Source organism: Leopardus geoffroyi, chromosome B3 (assembly GCF_018350155.1).
Source record: "Leopardus geoffroyi isolate Oge1 chromosome B3, O.geoffroyi_Oge1_pat1.0, whole genome shotgun sequence".
Lineage (NCBI taxonomy): Eukaryota > Metazoa > Chordata > Mammalia > Carnivora > Felidae > Leopardus > Leopardus geoffroyi.
The window spans coordinates 33,739,010-33,755,136 of record NC_059337.1 but is presented as its reverse complement, the minus strand read 5'-3'; the positions used below and the strand labels follow the sequence as shown (position 1 = coordinate 33,755,136).

Sequence of the window (16,127 nt, the reverse complement as noted above, 5' to 3'; positions counted from 1 at the left end):
CACAGCACCTTCCATTTTATTGTTTTATTTACAAACAGGGTGAAGTCAACTGGGAAAATCAGGAGTAAGGAGTCAGTCTGGGCCATCCAAATGTGGAGTGGTTCCTGGGTCAGTCTCCACCATGAAGGCCGCCTCTTCTATGCTTTTCCTGCCCCTTGGTAATGGCCCCTTGATTCCTCAGGGCAGCCTCACATGCTGCTCCTGAGCCCTTGTATGAGGGCAGATGGATCCTGGGGGAACAGGGGTGGTACGAGGGCTGGGGCCCCCTCAGTTTGTGTAAACCTGAGTTCCGATCACACGCATGATTTCCTTCTGTATCTTGGGGTCCTGAGTATTAATGTTGGCATCGCCCACCTGACCATCCTCATATCTGCCAAAGATAGGGCAAGTGTGAGCATAAGAGGGAGAAGAATACCAGAATAACGTCAACCAGTGAACTATATGTGAGGTGTGGCCATTCCAACCCAAAAGTCAAAACCCTTTCTTGCTACTCTTTAGGGTAGAAGAGATTCAGCTTATCTCATTTCCTCTAAACAGATCTATACCCATCCCCATCCTCCACAGGGAAAGTTCCAGTGCCAGCTCCACTCAGGTAGCCAGGGATAAGTCTCAGATGACAGGAACAGACTTTCCCAGTAATCATACCATTACACCCCCACCCTTATTCCTCAGAGTAATCCCCAAGGTCCCTCCTAGACTTACACAAAGAAGAACCGTGTGCAGACATGGTCAGACACAGGGCACACCCAGATGTTCCCATGCTTCTGGAGGTCCTTAGATGTAATCACTGGGAAGAAGGGGGCCAGAAATTATAATGCTTAAGTCACACAGTCCAGGCAGGGGAGGGAAGACAATGTGTCAACAACACCCTCAGCTGGATCACGTGCCAGAGGTGTACCAGAAATAAAGGTTGGGGACACAGAAATACAGGGACTGGGTGAGCCACCTACCTTCACAAAGTGCTATACAGTTTAGATTCCGACTCTGCAGGAACCTTGACTGAATGGATCGGGTCTGGAAGAGAAGGATAGCAGAGCCAGGTGGACTGTTATAGCTTCCCTAGGCAGGAGGTTAGCTGCTGGTGGCTAGGGGTATGGATTAGGATATCTGGGTCTCCCAGCCACCACCACCCCCAAATTTTGCTTTTGCATAATTAGTCTGGCTGAGTCCATAGCTTCGATCTTTACATTTTCACATCACTGCATTTAAACTCAGTCTCTGCTTTCACACTTATGACTGAGGCCACATAGGACTCTGGAAGCATGTTCATCTTCAAACATATCGGATTCCTTCAAATGATCTTCAAACTACTCACCTCCCCCACCATTTGTTCCCCATCCATCTCTGTAGCCTAAACTTATCCTAGGGGAAGGATTCTGCCTGCCTCACTGGAGTGCCAACTAATAATACCTGGGGGATGGTATTCATCCTGTTATATCTCTGGACCAGCTCATCCTTGGAGGGCATCCTGTGCTGTCCTTTTCCCATTCCTGTTATAGAACAACAAATCCAGTTCAGTCACCCACTCCTCAATCACATAGTTACTAAAATGTCTACTATGTGCCAGGCACTGAGCTAGACATGTAGTAAATAAATAAACAAGGTATCTGCCCTGACACAATTTAGTCTGGTGGATACTACAGGCAAAGAACAAGTAATTACAACACAGTATGGCAAGAAGTGTGATGGGGAGAATCTAGAACAATGTGTGAGCTAGAGGAGGGGAACTAGCCTGCCCTAGGGTTTTGAAGAAGGCTTCCCAGCGACAGCCGGGAAAAATTACTTAAATGAAGAGGGGGAAAGTGTTCTGGCAGAGGTAAAAGGACATAGAAGGTCTGGAGGAAAGAAAGCAATGTGCCTTTGTTTGTATGGAGCATAGTCAATGGAAGGAGAGCGGCAACAGATGATGTGGAAGCAGTGAGTCAGGATCAGATCAAGCAGGCCTTATAGGCCATGTTAAGACAACTGAAGTTTATCCTGAGAATATCAAAGAATCACTAGAAGGTTCTAAGACAGGGGAGGAACACATGAAATGAGACAGGAATGAGGGGCTCACGAGAGTGGTGATATCAACCCCTTGGATCAAATGCCAGATTGAGCAAAATGAGTGAAGAGGAAGCAAGCAGAGCAAGTCAGATCTGTTCCAGTCTCAAAGTTACATAGAAAACTATGAGCAGAGTCACTCAAAAGAAAAGACAGAAAGCACAGAAGGTAAGTGATGAATAATTTTCCACAAGTAACCACAATGGCAACAACCTTGAAGAATTCTGCTTCCTTTAGAAAGTCTTCCCAGACTTGAGGAAGTGGTGCCAATTCCCTCCAGGGTCCCCCTGTCTAAATCCATAAATCCTCTGCCATCCTTATCCCCCAGTGAATAGCCCTATTTATAACATTTATAGACCCATTCTGGATTTTTCTTATTTAGACATGGAACAGTGCTTATGTGCCCCTACTCCCAACTGTTTTTGGCCTGTGACTAGACTTTAGTCTTGACTCAGCTTTCTCACAGGCCTACCCTTATCACAGTCATGTGTGTGTGTCTATGTGTCCATCCCTGTCTGTCTGAGAGGACATGGATGAAGATGGGAAATGATGCTATCCTTACAGGCCATAAGCAGGGCCCCTATCTCACCACTCTACCTTGGACCATTCTATTACAAATCCCACTCTCCTTCAGTTCTTGGTTTTGTGATAGCCATGGTGCAGGAGTGGGGATGCCTGGACTGACATTCCTCACTGCTCAGGCTGTCAATTCATCATGCACTCACACTAAAGTCCCACGACAGATACATGGCCTGAACAAAACTCAAGGCAAGACTTAAACTCTTAATTTCTTCCTCCTACAGGTGTGACACTTACCACCCCTTGATTTCTACTTTCCCCATTAGCCTTAAGTAAGTTTAGCTCTGAATCCAAACATGACGTTCTCATCCTGGGTATTTCAGTGCAAGATTCGGAGTGATCCCAAAGGATAAGAAAGAACAAGTTCTATCCCAAAGGATAAGAAAGAACAATCTGATTTCTATGGCTGGTTTTTCAAATGGCCCTTATGATGCAATCCAAATCTTGTCCCATCTCAATCCTGTTGCACACTGTCCTGTTCATATTGACCCAATGATCTTCTACAGTTTACCAAGACCAGAAACTGAGAAAGTGGTGGCTACAGTAATCCCTGGATGCTTTGTATCCAGAGTATACACCTATCAGAAGTCTCTACACAGAACTAAACACACGGATGGAGTTTACTAACTCCTTTCTCCCTGGCCCTTGTTTTAACCCGCACACGATGGCCAAGTCATTGGAGTGGAGGCTCCATTAGCCAAATGGATGCTCTCTATTTATACCAGCTCCCAGATAGTTTTTGCAGTGCCACAAAACTAAGGATACCCTGAGGGAGAACAGAGAAAACTAGAGCAGAATAGGGTATGTGGAAACATATAAGAAGATGGAATTGGTTAAATACTAGAGTAATTACAATAAACTGGACATCTGTACACATCTCACATTATAGAGACTCTCACATATCTGTGGGCCCTCAGAGACTCAGTCATTCAAGCAAAGCCTACCCTGTCAGTCCAATATAGTAATAAGAACACTGGCCCAGAAGTTAGGAGGCCTAGATTCCAATCTTAGGTCTGCTACTCACAGCTGTGTGTAACTTCTCTGTGTATGAGCTTTCCTAACTATAAAGTAAGAAAGGATTGGATGAGATGATCTGTAACTCTAAAAGTAAAATCCTATGCCATTTTATAATCAGTGGACCTTTGCAAGAGGAAAAGGATGGTATCCTATGATGTTTTTCTGTGACTGAAGTGATGAAGAAATATAAAGAGTCAATAGAGATTCCTGGCTCCATAGGTATTCAGGCACTCAGTAGTAAACAAAAGCCAGTGACAGAGAAGAGAGGGAGAGAACAGGATGAGAACAGACAGGAAGGAAGAATTTTGTGGGCACCAAGAACACCAAGGCACCAGGAGAATCTCACTACTTGGAAAATAACGAGAGCTTAATGAGGGGAAGCTCAGGCAGGAACAAAGATAAAAACTGAGGAACCCAGGCAAAAAAGCCAAAAAGACTACCCTAACTCCAACCCCACTTTGCACCCCAGGCACACAGAATAAGATTCATTCACACATTGAATCGGTATTTATTGGGCACTTACCCTGGGTGGATTACTCATTAGGTTTGGTTCATGACACACTATTATTTATTTATTTATCTATCTATCTATCTATCTATCTATCTATTTATTTATTTATTTATTTATTTATTATCTACTATACCTATAGACCCAACCTACAGACTAAATCCAAGAACCAAAACATTACTAGTGATTTATATCAATGTGCTCCTACCCTATCCCAACTATCTATCTGCTTATCCTCAGGAGGTAACCACTATCCTGAAATTTCTTTAGTTTTATCATACATACATAACACACATGCACCAAAAGGTTTATATTTGTTTGCTTTTAAACAATATAAAAAAGACATTATACACTAGTCTTCTGGGCTTGCCTTTTTTTTTCTTTAGCTCAGCTCATTACCAAGGTTTTTCCATGTAGTTAAGTACTACTGTTTATCCATTTTCATTGCTAAATAATAATCCACTCTGAGAATATATGAAAATGTATTTATCCATCCTCCTGGTAGTGAGCGTTTGGGTTGTTTCCAAGATTTGCTACTGCAAACACTGCTGCTTTGAACATTCAAGTACACCTCTGGGCATGCAGGAATGAAAATGCTGGGTCACTGGGATAAATTTTCTCAGCTTTATGAAATTAAACACCAAATTGTTCTCCAAAGTGGTTGTACCAATTTATATTCCAATAAACAATAAAAGAGATCCTGCTAATCAACTTCTAGGACCATCAGAGGTATTACCAGATTTCTTAATTTTTGCCAGTCCACATAGGTGGCAAACAGTAGTCATTTTGGTTTTCATTTTACTTCCTTGATTAATAGCAGTTCAGCAACTTGTCATATTTTTTGGTTTCTTCAGTGAAATGTCTGTTCATGTCATTTGCCTATTTTTCTACTGGGTTGTCTTTTTCTTACTGATTTTTAAGCATTTTAAAATGCATTTTTGGGTTACCTGGGTGGCTCAGTTAAGCGTTCAACTCCTGGTTTCTGCTCAGGTCATGATCTCACTGTTGGTGAGGTCGAGCCCCATGTTGGGCTCTGTGCTGGCAGTGTGGAGCCTGCCTGAGATTCTCTCTCTCCCTCTCTCTCTCTGCCCCCTCTCCTGTTTGCTTTCTCTCTCAAAATAAATAAATAAACTTAAAAAAATATCGTTATTACTAATCCTTTGTGGCTAAATATGTTACAAATGTCTTCTGGTTTGTAGCTTTTCACTTTCTTAAGGTGTCTTCTGGTAAACACAAGTTTTTAGTTTTAATAAAGTTAAATTTACTTACCTTTTATGATTTATAATTCTACATTTTTTTCATTCTATGGAAAGTTTTATATAAAACTAATAATTTGTTTGGTTTGGTTAAAGCCTGGTTTAAGATTCACTTATAAAACTATCTGGGTTTGGTGAGTTTTTTGATTTAGTTGCTGCTGTTAGAGTAGTTTAAAATTTAAAGACTTTTCTAGTTCTATGATTCTGGATCTAAGTTTTCTTATCTTTATAATAATTATAATTACCAGATAATACTAAGTAATAATCTATAAAGAATATAGCACTGTAGGGGCGTCTGGGTGGCTCAGTCGGCTGAGCATCTGACTTCGGCTCAGGTCATGATCCCATCGCTTGTGAGTTCGAGCCCTGTGTTGGGCTCTGTGCTGACAGCTCAGAGCCTGGAACCTGCTTCAGATTCTGTGTCTCCCTCTCTCTCTGCCCCTTCCCCATTCGCACTCTGTCTCTGTCCCTCAAAAATGAATAAACGTTAAAAAAAATTTTAAAGAATATAGCACTGTCTCCTTCATATGGTAGACATGCAATATATGGTGGTTATCTTTTATATAGAGACTGTGTAGAACAAGAACAAACGAAAACTAAAAAGGAACTAAGACATGAACCTGTAACACTGACAGAGCTCCAAGGCAGATTCATTTTCTGAATAGAACAAACCTGGACTCATCTCCTGACTAGAAAATGGACCTTACCCATGCCTTATCTTTGGAATAAAATGCTTTCTCTTCCATTCTTATAATAGTATGTGATTATAGACAGTTTAAATTTTAAAAGGTAGTTGACAGGGAGAACAATGTCTCCAGAAATGTAAACCGATGGAAGATACTCAAGCATTCAAGTGTATTCACATATAAACTCACATGCACACGTGTACATATACCATCTATAAACAGGCTATTGCCCACACCAAAAATGTGGTCTATGAAAAGCCTCGTTTCAATCTCCCAGTTATTTCCTAACTTATTCTCAGAGCCAAGCCTCTACAATGAATAAAACCATCCCTATGGAGAAGAGGACTTCCTAACAGAAAGGGAGATAATTGGCCTCACGGTGTAAAGAATCTACATCACTAACGAGAGGAGGTAAAGAAACCATGTATCTATGACTGGGAGAGAGCTGACACAGACCAAGTACCCATGATGGAGCAGGAGGAGACAGCATAGATTACGTATTCACAAAATGGATGCGATGTAAATAGAGCCGAGGTGGCCAGACAGTATTTCTTACCTGAGTATCCAAAGGAAATACTGGAGATGGGGCTCAGGTAGATGCCTTTGCCATAGGCTGCTCCATGCAGCTTGCAGGGAAACACCAGGATGAGCAATATGAGCCTGGGCCCTCCCATGGCTGTATGTTAGGCAGCCACAAGGCTTATCCAGCCCTCTGTCCCTCCAATTACCTTCTCACTGGTTCAGATTACTCTAGGAATTTACTCTTGAAAATCTGATTGGCTGAAAAGTGGATGCAGGTTAACCTCTTTGCCCTACTAGATACTGATGTCTTGGAACGTAAGGAGTGGCAAAGCCACTAGTCAGTCCCTCAGAATCCATACTCCATTCCCCAGGCTTTGGTACATATGCAGATTCCAAAAATGAACTATAGAACAGGTACCCAAGAGGAGAAACAATAATCACTCCTTGGATTCCCATAGGGAGAAGAAATAAGTCTTTTATATCACTTTTCTGAATGAACAGTCACATAAATTAAAAACCTTTGTCTAACAGGTTAATGCATCACAGTGGCTGTAGTCAGCATTTCATATTCCTGCCTATTGATATAATCCTATTCCCAAAACTACCAAAAACACAGCCTGGGGTCAAATTTATATCAGCCATATTCATTCTATACAAACAATTCCAACCTCTTTCCTTGGAAAGCCACACGGCAGGCTAGATTTGAGGATGCTGAGGCAAAAATCAGTTCAGTACTCTAGAGCAGGCTTCCCCAAAACTGAGTGGGGCAGGGAGGGGAGTGGAGAGAAAGGGAAAGGCACACAGACTCACCTGCAGTTTGGTGTAGGATGCATTGACCAGCCCATTGCGCAGGATCGAATGCCAGTTTTCAATGTGGGACCCACTGTAAGGCAGGGTAGAAAACATGTCTCTTCATTGTATGAGGTTCCCAGAAGCACTTTCAAGACCGCCACGCCCACCCACTCTCACCCACACAGGACATGATAATGGACAGGGATACAGCTAGCAACAGACACACACATGGATACAGTCACAGGCATGCAATATACGTGTGTATGGCTAACTCTCCATTGTAACTTCCAGTCTCATTCTTTTTCCTGTGCTTCAGCTGGTCCCATCCTAAATCCTCAACTGCTGGTTCAGTATTTTCATTTGCCTATTCTCCTGATATTTCAAGTTAAGCAGATTCACTTCAAACTCAACCAACAGAGCACTGATCCCAATATGGTTGCCAGTTCTAACTTCACATCTATTTTAAGAAAAAGGTACCACCACTCCCTTCTTAATATCTCTCTCACTTTCTCTCTCTCTTCTTCCTCAATTAAGCATAAATTGCTGATTTCCTTCAAAATAGCTTTCAAATCTATCTCCTCCAATCTGTTCCCTCAACCACATCTTTTTATGTGTAAATGTCATTTCTCCTCAACTACAACATAAGTAGCTTGAGAGTAAAGACCATATCCTATGTATCTTTTTACACTCTACAGCGCCCACCACAACAGCATTAAGAAATATCTGACTGGTTGGACATATGTCACATACACTCATATACCTCAAGTGAAGTTGCCCTCCCACCCCCCTACATTATTTGTTGTCATTCCCCCACGCCCCACCCACTCCCAACCCCCCCTCCTCACTGGAAGGCAAAGGTGCTGCCGTAGAGCTTCTTGGCGGTCCGGAACCGAGCCTCCTTGGCAGGAGGGCTGCTCAGCAGGAGGAACTGGTGTGAGGTGTGCATGAACTTCAGCTGCTGCCCAGGTTGGGGGTCGGGTCAGGAAAACAGAGAAGAAATGGAGATCAGGGAGGGAAGGGGTGGGGATGGGGAGCAAATCAGGCTTGCACTGACCCCAAATAAGGAGAATATGCTTAGGTCCAAAGACAACTGTTGATGGATAGAGCCAATAAGGCAAGTCTAGGATCAATGTGGTTAGCTGGTCTGGAGCCCCTCCCTGTCCCTCACCAGAAATTTAAAGAATTTAGAAGAAGAATGGTCACTTACCCTGCTGAGAGGTAGTTTGACAATGTGTGACCTGTTGCTAGAGATGATCCTAGCATAAAACAGAGAAGAAAGGAATGGACAGAATGAGTGTGTCATTAGACCATCCAGAACAAAGAAGCAGTCTTACTGTACCCCTGGGAGAACAAGCAAGGATTCCAGGGCTGTTGGAATTGAGTCAAATGTCCAGATCACTATCTAGATATTCCTGTTGGTGGTAACGCTTGTGTATAAAAATGTAAAAGGGAAACTACTGACCAGAGTTACTGGGTAAACAATAAATAAAAGAAAAGAGACGGGTGAAAGGGAGACTGCTATGTCTAGGAACAGAAAAGGATAAAACAAAAGTGGGTGCCTAGGTGGCTCAGTCAGTTGAGCGTCTGACTTCAGCTCAGGCCATGATCTCATGGTCTGTGGATTTGAGTCCCACATCAGGCCCGCTACTATCAGTGCAGAGCCCACTTTGGATCTTCTGTCCCCCCTCCTCTCTCTGCCCCTCCCCTGTTCATGCTCTCACTCTCAAAAATAAATAAACATTAAGAAAAAAAAGGAAGAGCACGTAAGATCAGCTACAATAAATAAATAAGTAAGTAAATTAAGAAAGCAGGGATCTGTATTAGCATGGTGACAACTTATACTTGGGATTTAGAAACACACAACTGGGACTCAGAGGAATCTTTCGGGGCTCTCAAGGATGGGGAGGGATGGAGAGAAAGTTACTGTTTGGGCTGGAGAAAGAAACAGATGAAACTACAACAACCTTCCCTAGGATTCAAGGATAGACTGGGCTGTGTTTTGGCTGAACTCAGAGGATAGGAGAGAACAAAGGCGTAAAGCATTGAGAGCTCAACATGGGAGCATTATCTCATATAGTGGATACAGTTTTGTTTTGTTGTTGTTGTTGTTTTTTGTGCTTCACCCATTTACTTGTGATGCCATCCTGGATACTCTATGCCTGGCCATTCCTGATGCTAAGAGGGAGCATGCTGTATTGAAAAAGTACTGATGTCAATGGCTGACTAGGAAAAGAAGGGAAAGCTATGTCAGGAAAACAACAGCAATCAAGATCGGGGAAGGAGGGCAGAGGGTGGAGGGCAGTAGAGAATGTTCAGAATCTTTGTTCGAAGGGAATAATAATAGTGCCTCAAGGCTCTGGACAGTGTACATCAACAGGGTAGGCCTTGAGACAGGGATAGGGAGCAGAAGGGGGAGACAAACCTCTCTGTATGCACAGAAAACTTAGTTGAAACAGTATTAACTCCTACATGCAAAGGGTACTTAAAGACCTATTGGGAAACAAGAAACACCTATAGAGAATCTGAGACATTGTGTCTGAATTTGTGAGCTCCCGCTAAGCTCTGAGTTCTTATCAAGGCAAAGTATATCAATAAAACCCCAAGAAAAAACAGCCAGAATCTCTATAACCTCAGGAAGGATGCTGGAACCGACTCTAAAAGAAGTTGTAGGTTCCATGACTAATTCCATATCCCCCAGCACCCCCACCCCCAATCCCTGAAGGACAAACCATTCTATTCACATCACTTACCACTGCAAGAGAGGATGGGCCAAGGGATCCAGCTTGTCCATCTGCTTCTTGATTTCTAGATATGAGCCCTGTTAAGACAAAGGTCATAAAGTTACCTCCCAGGAGAGGTGAGAGCCCTCCCACTTTTGACAGACTAATCAGGGCCCAGGGCAAGGCAGGCACTGAAGGCCACACAAAGGCAAGAGGAGATAGGGTTCCCACCCTTAAGGAGCCCAGTCAGATTGGGAAGACTCATAAATAAATATGAAAATGACTGAAAATGCTTACAAAACAACATGCAGGTGGGTCTCCCTCATTTTACGCAATTCCTACAACTCTAAAAAGTTGACTTTAAATAAAAAATAAATAAAATCAATGTCCCAGAAAGATTAGGCTAAGGAACCCTGTGGTAAAACTTTACATAAAGCAAAGAGTCCTTCTGACAGTAAATCATCCCTCCTAGGTATATCTTATGTGTTAATCTGAACTGTGATATATAGGATTTGCTGAGAAGAGGCCCACCTGTAAATGTGAGTACAAATGAATGTCTATTCATGCAGAGATTGCAGACGAGGGGTGGGGAAGTCTGGTGAGGGGCAGCCTTGAGTCAAAGGATGGTCACTGCTCCATGTTGCTGCCCCACCCCTAGAAGGACAGAAGATGTAGGCCCCTGGGGCTAGTTCCTTACATCCAAGCCCCCTCCTCGCCCTCCCAACCCTGGGCAGAAGTCTTTCCCTCACTTCTCTAATTCCCTAAGAATTATGGGAAAAACATTAAATATGAACAACTTGTGAAGGAATTGGCAGCAAAGGTAAAAGTTGAGAGAGACATCCGGAGTGAAAAAGAGAGTAACAGAGAACAAGGATTGGGAAGGCTGAAGAGGGAAGACTAAAGAAAACTCAGTGAGGAATCTGAATAGCATTTCTAAATCTCCATTCCACTCCCATGGATTCCAAGCACAACAGGGCACTTAAGCAGGACAGGCAGAGGGCAGAATACCTGGGTCATCTCCCGGATGGACATCACACTATCCAGAGCTTTTTGAAGTCGCTCATAATTCTTCTTCTGTGGGGAATCAATGGGAAGAGAAGACCCAGATGAAGAAAAGTGGAGGAGAGTAAGATGTGATGAAAAGGAGGGCCAGATGTACAAAAGAGGTCTAGGCCCCAGGGAAACAGTATGGCATGTCATGGAAAGAACACAGATTTAATGTCAGACAGTTCTGGAATCACATGCTAGTTCTCTTTTACAGCTAGAAGTAATAAGGTAAGTTACTTAACCTCTTAGAACCTCAGTACCCTGTGTGTAAATGAAGATTAAAATTCCCACTACACTCAGAGATCGTTCTGAGGACTAAATAACATACGTAAAGAACTAATATAGTGCCTGATACATAGCAATAAGAGTCATAGTGAGGCACTCTGCTAGGTACTTGTGATGGTTAATTTTGTCAATGGTTAATTGAGTTGATCTGATGGGTCATGGAGTGCCTGAACATTTTGTCAAATATTACTCTTGGTGTGTCTGTGAGGGTGTTTCTACATGAGATTGACTTTTCTATCAGAATGAGTAAAGCAGATTGTGCTCCCCTCATTTGGGTGGGCCTCACTCAATCAACTGAAGGTCTGAAGAGAACGAAAAGGCCAGGTAAGAGGGAACTCCCCCTGCCTGACTGCTGGAGCTAGGGCACTGGTCTTTTCCGAACACTGGACGGGAACTGAGAAACCGGCTTTTGGGGGATCTCAAGACTGTCAGCTTTTGGATTGGAATTTATACCACTGGCTCTCCTGGGCCTCCAGTTTGCTAAATGCAGATCCTTGGGCTTCTCAGCCTTCATAACTACATGAACCACTTCTGTATGATAAATCTCTTTCCATAGATATCTCCTACTGGTTCTGTTTCTCCGGAGAACCCTAGTACAATACTTTACATATGTTATTTCTCATTTTTATAACAATCTGCAAGGTAGATATTATCCCCTTTTAACAGATAAGGAAATTGTGGTACCAAAAGGTTAAGTGACTTTTCTTACACCATTCAGCTAGGGAACAGAACCTCAAATGGAATCCAGGTCTGTCAGGCTCCAAAATCTATATTCTTCCCTAGTATAACATAATAATTCTTCTCCCCTCCTTCTAACAAACTCAGTTACTTGTTCACTAAAACAGCCACAGCTTAGGGTTTAAGAGTTCCCAAGAACCAAGTGTTCCATCCCTTCTGTCCCTCCTTCCAAGCTGTTATATACATGAGAATGACAGCCCATAGTCTCCCACTCTCTTTTATTGTTTCTATTCCTTTTCTATTTCTATTCTATTACTTTCTTCTCAAGCAACAATACCTTGGGGTTAAAGGCCAGAGTCTTGGGATCAGTGGGGTCCACCACAGAGGGATAAGGCTCAAAGATGATGCTCTTTCTAGGGGACTCCAAAGCTGCCCTACACATGGCCACCAGCAGATCCACCACCTTAGGCGAAAGGAGAGAAAGGAGGCAGAAGCTAAAGGGTTTCCCAGTGCTGGGAGTCACATAGTATCCAGCATAGGTCTGTCCACCTGTTGGAGGCTCTCAGCATTCTCTCTGCTGTTCTTTTTAATAGCAAACACGTTTATGTTTTTTTCATTTGAAAATACAGGCTGTTCATAAAAATTCAAGTAACGATTTAAAAAATGACTAAGAAAATGATAAAAATCATCCCATTGCCCCCAAACAAATCTCATTCCTCACAGGTACTACTGCTAAGTCTGAGGTCTACCCTTGCAGATAATTTTTCCTATGGAAATAGTTATCTTATTAAATAGGCAATTAAAAAAAAGAACTATACTGCACATACTGTTGTCTTTTCTTTTTTATATATGTTATAATTTTCTACCCATAAATAATAGCTGTATGGTATTTCCACTGTAAGGACATACCATGATTTCTTTAACTGAATCCCCATAGATGGAATCATATCGATTCTTTTTTCGCTATTACAAACAACAGTATTGTGCATACCCTTACATATGAAAGCATTTCTGGAGGTTAAACTGCCAAGGAGTGACACTGCTAGGTCCCCTCGCCTTTCTTGATGCCAGCTCCCCAGCAGCTTTTCCCTCTCCCATACCTCTGCTCCAGTAGCAACCTCCTCTGCAGCTCCGGACATGACTCCCAATGTGTAGAAGGAGAAAACACACAGCTCACGAGTACAGACGGCTGGCTGAACAGACATATTAAACAGAGAACAGTGGCACAGGGTGTGCAATAAGAAGGTGTCATAGGGAGACAAGGACAAATCTGACCTTAGACAACTCTAGAACCAGGTAGGAATTTGGGGCCCTCTATGTCATGAAAAAACTATAAATTAGTCTTAATTAAAAAGCCTTACTTGTAAGATTCACAGTTAATGCTGTCTCCTCTCTGAAGCCTTCCATGACTTCCCTAGGTAGTTAGATGCTCTCTCTTGTGAGTTTCCACAGCACTGCTCATATCTCTTCTACACACTGACAGTGCAGTGTCTGTCCACCCACCTAGACTTGGGAGTCCTTGAGGACAGCTTCATATGCAATCATCTTGACCAATATCTCAATATCTGATCCCTATTTTTAAATGTTGGGTGGGGATTATATCTGCAATAATATTCATACATCCTTGGGGTTCCTGAGTGGCTCAGTTGGTTGAGCGTCTTACTCATCATTGATTTCAGCTCAGGTCACGATCTTGCGGTTCACAGGATTGAACCCCACATCGGTCTTGCACTGATAGCACAGAGCCTTCTTGGGATTCTCCCTCCCTCTCTCTCTCTGCACCTCCCCTGCTCTCTTTTTCTCTCAAAATAAATAAATAAATAAATATTTTTTAAAAAGGACCACTGGGGAAATGATAATAAATATTAAAAAAAAATTTATATAGCCTCATATTTCAAAACAGGACTGCAGAGATTTGTTTTCTGAGGCAAAATAATTACTTCTAGAGTCTCAAGAATTACGGACAAAATTCTACCTTTACCATAGACCCAGGAAGAAAGGAATAAAAGAAAGATGAGGATTGAAAGCCTTGACTAAGGGTCTAAGGAAGAGGGTCACAGATTAGGACACATACCTTGAGCATGGACCCATTCTGGAAGACATGCTGCTCATCACACACCACGCAGTACTCATTCAATGTTGGAATCCTCTGCTCTGCATACTTCATGATCTGGGAAGAGAAGACATTGTTACTAAGTCTTTTTGGAAGTGCAGACACAGATATGGGAAGCAATTTGAGCTTCTTTTCCAACTACTCTCTCCTCTCCCAGCCCTGTGCGTAAGGCAGACCTATTCTTGGGCCCTGCACTTAGTTTAACTGAGGGCCCAACTCTAGAGCTACAGCTATATATTATAGTAAAAATAAGACCAACCATGGTAGAAGACCTGAGTTAAGATCCTGTCCCCCCCTCGACCCCCGCCACACTACTTAATAGCATATATAACTTTGGGCAAATTGGTTAACCTGAGCCTTGGTTTCTTCATTTATAAAGTGATATTATTCACCTCATAGAGGAACTGAGATTACTGAGAAAATTTTCATGAAAGTGTTTTATAAATATTAACATGTACTAACCGAACTATTAACCTTAGTTGTAGTAATTAAGATTGTCCCATGATCACATGGCAGGGGGCCTAAGAAGCCATTTCAACTACCCAGAACAATCAGCTTATCCACTGGTCAAAGCCACAGATACAACTCTTGTGCTGGGAAGAAAGCAAAAATCTAGAGCTCATATGGCAATACGCTAAATAATTTTTTAAAACACTCTGTCTAGGGGCACCTGGCTGACTCCGTTAGACACATGACTCTTGATCTTGGGGTCATAAGTTCAAGCCCCACGTTGGGTACAGAGCCTAGTTTAAAAAAAAAAAAAGAAAAGCAAACTAAAAACAATAACAACAAAACCACGCTCTGCCTTAACATGACTTTTCAACCAGGTACGCTTTTGTATAAATCAAGTTCTTCCCATTTCACATACTTTTGGGCTGGTAAAGGAACATGTAAGGGCTTTTATTCACTCAGGTGTACTGAATGCCTACTATGTACCCAGTTTGGTGAACGGTCTCCTTGATTATGAGGTAACATAAAAAGATTGTCTTGTCAGACCCTAAACGTCAACAAGGGAGATGTGGCATGTATACAAATTAATTACAATTCAAGGCAGCATATGGTACACTGCACATAGATGTCATATAAAACAAAAAGCATCTTAAGAGTTCAGTGAGAGGAAATATCACTTCCAGCTAATATGGTTGGAGAAGAATCTTATGGCTAAGGTACCAATGAGCCTTCACTGCACCAGGCAGATATGGGGAGGAAGGCCCGTGGGGGAATGCTATGAACAAAGACAATTAGATGCAAAAATGAAAGAAAGCAGGTCCAGGGAATACAGAGGTTTTAAAAGGAAATCACCTAATAGTAGCTGAGCAGTGGAAGAGGTCTAGGGAAAACTGAAGACCACTTGAGCAAGGATGTTGGGGATCATAAGGAAATCAGTGCCAATCCTTCTCCTACCTTGACATCTATGCACTTAAAATCATTTGATCGACATGGTCTGTCAGTGTTGTCTTCCCAATAATGCTGTAAGCTTCTTGAGGATGGGAACTATGCCTTCTTTTCTCCTATCTACACAATACATAGTACAGTTCTGGGAGCAGAGCAACTCAGGAAATATTTGTTAGCTGACTGAGGAGCTGGGAGATGTTAGGGGATCGGATGGGTCAGACAACAAGGGAATGGCTTAGGAATGAAGCTTTGAACTCAATTACCTGGACAAGAAATCCATATTCCAGAGTAGGGATATTCTTGCAGTGACCACTGACCTGATGAGTGAAAAGACAGAATTTATGAGCCTCCTATGAAGCAGGTACCTAGACAGACTTCACACTCATCACCTGAGATTCTCCTAAAGTAGCTACACCCTAGCTCTGATTAGCCTCAATAATCCCAAAATTGAAGAGAAGACCTTTAAAAATTTTTGCCAAAGGTTCT

At 42.4% G+C, this 16,127-nt stretch overlaps 1 protein-coding gene and 1 long non-coding RNA gene across 14 annotated transcripts in view; one reads left to right on the top strand and one right to left on the bottom strand.

Moving 5' to 3' along the window:
* LOC123582754 (protein mono-ADP-ribosyltransferase PARP6) overlaps window positions 1-16,127 on the bottom strand; it is a 61,989-nt gene that overhangs the window by 34,556 nt on the left and 11,306 nt on the right. For 7 of the 13 annotated variants that reach the window (XM_045449179.1, XM_045449178.1, XM_045449177.1 and 4 more), the window contains 13 exons: window positions 15,905-15,958; window positions 14,208-14,303; window positions 13,234-13,326; window positions 12,471-12,596; window positions 11,132-11,197; window positions 10,154-10,221; window positions 8,611-8,659; window positions 8,249-8,361; window positions 7,422-7,494; window positions 6,646-6,715; window positions 1,411-1,490; window positions 951-1,014; window positions 703-787 (listed from right to left, as the gene is read on the bottom strand). In XM_045449179.1, the coding sequence (XP_045305135.1) occupies window positions 703-787; window positions 951-1,014; window positions 1,411-1,490; window positions 6,646-6,715; window positions 7,422-7,494; window positions 8,249-8,361; window positions 8,611-8,659; window positions 10,154-10,221; window positions 11,132-11,197; window positions 12,471-12,596; window positions 13,234-13,326; window positions 14,208-14,303; window positions 15,905-15,958 (1,037 nt within the window). Of the gene's footprint in view, window positions 1-9; window positions 371-702; window positions 788-950; window positions 1,015-1,410; window positions 1,491-6,645; window positions 6,716-7,421; window positions 7,495-8,248; window positions 8,362-8,610; window positions 8,660-10,153; window positions 10,222-11,131; window positions 11,198-12,470; window positions 12,597-13,233; window positions 13,327-14,207; window positions 14,304-15,904; window positions 15,959-16,127 lie in introns of those variants that run through there. The other 6 variants (XM_045449185.1, XM_045449187.1, XM_045449186.1 and 3 more) reach the window with 4 other exon arrangements.
* Window positions 1-16,127, top strand: part of LOC123582759 — a 29,464-nt gene that overhangs the window by 9,177 nt on the left and 4,160 nt on the right. The window lies entirely within an intron of this gene.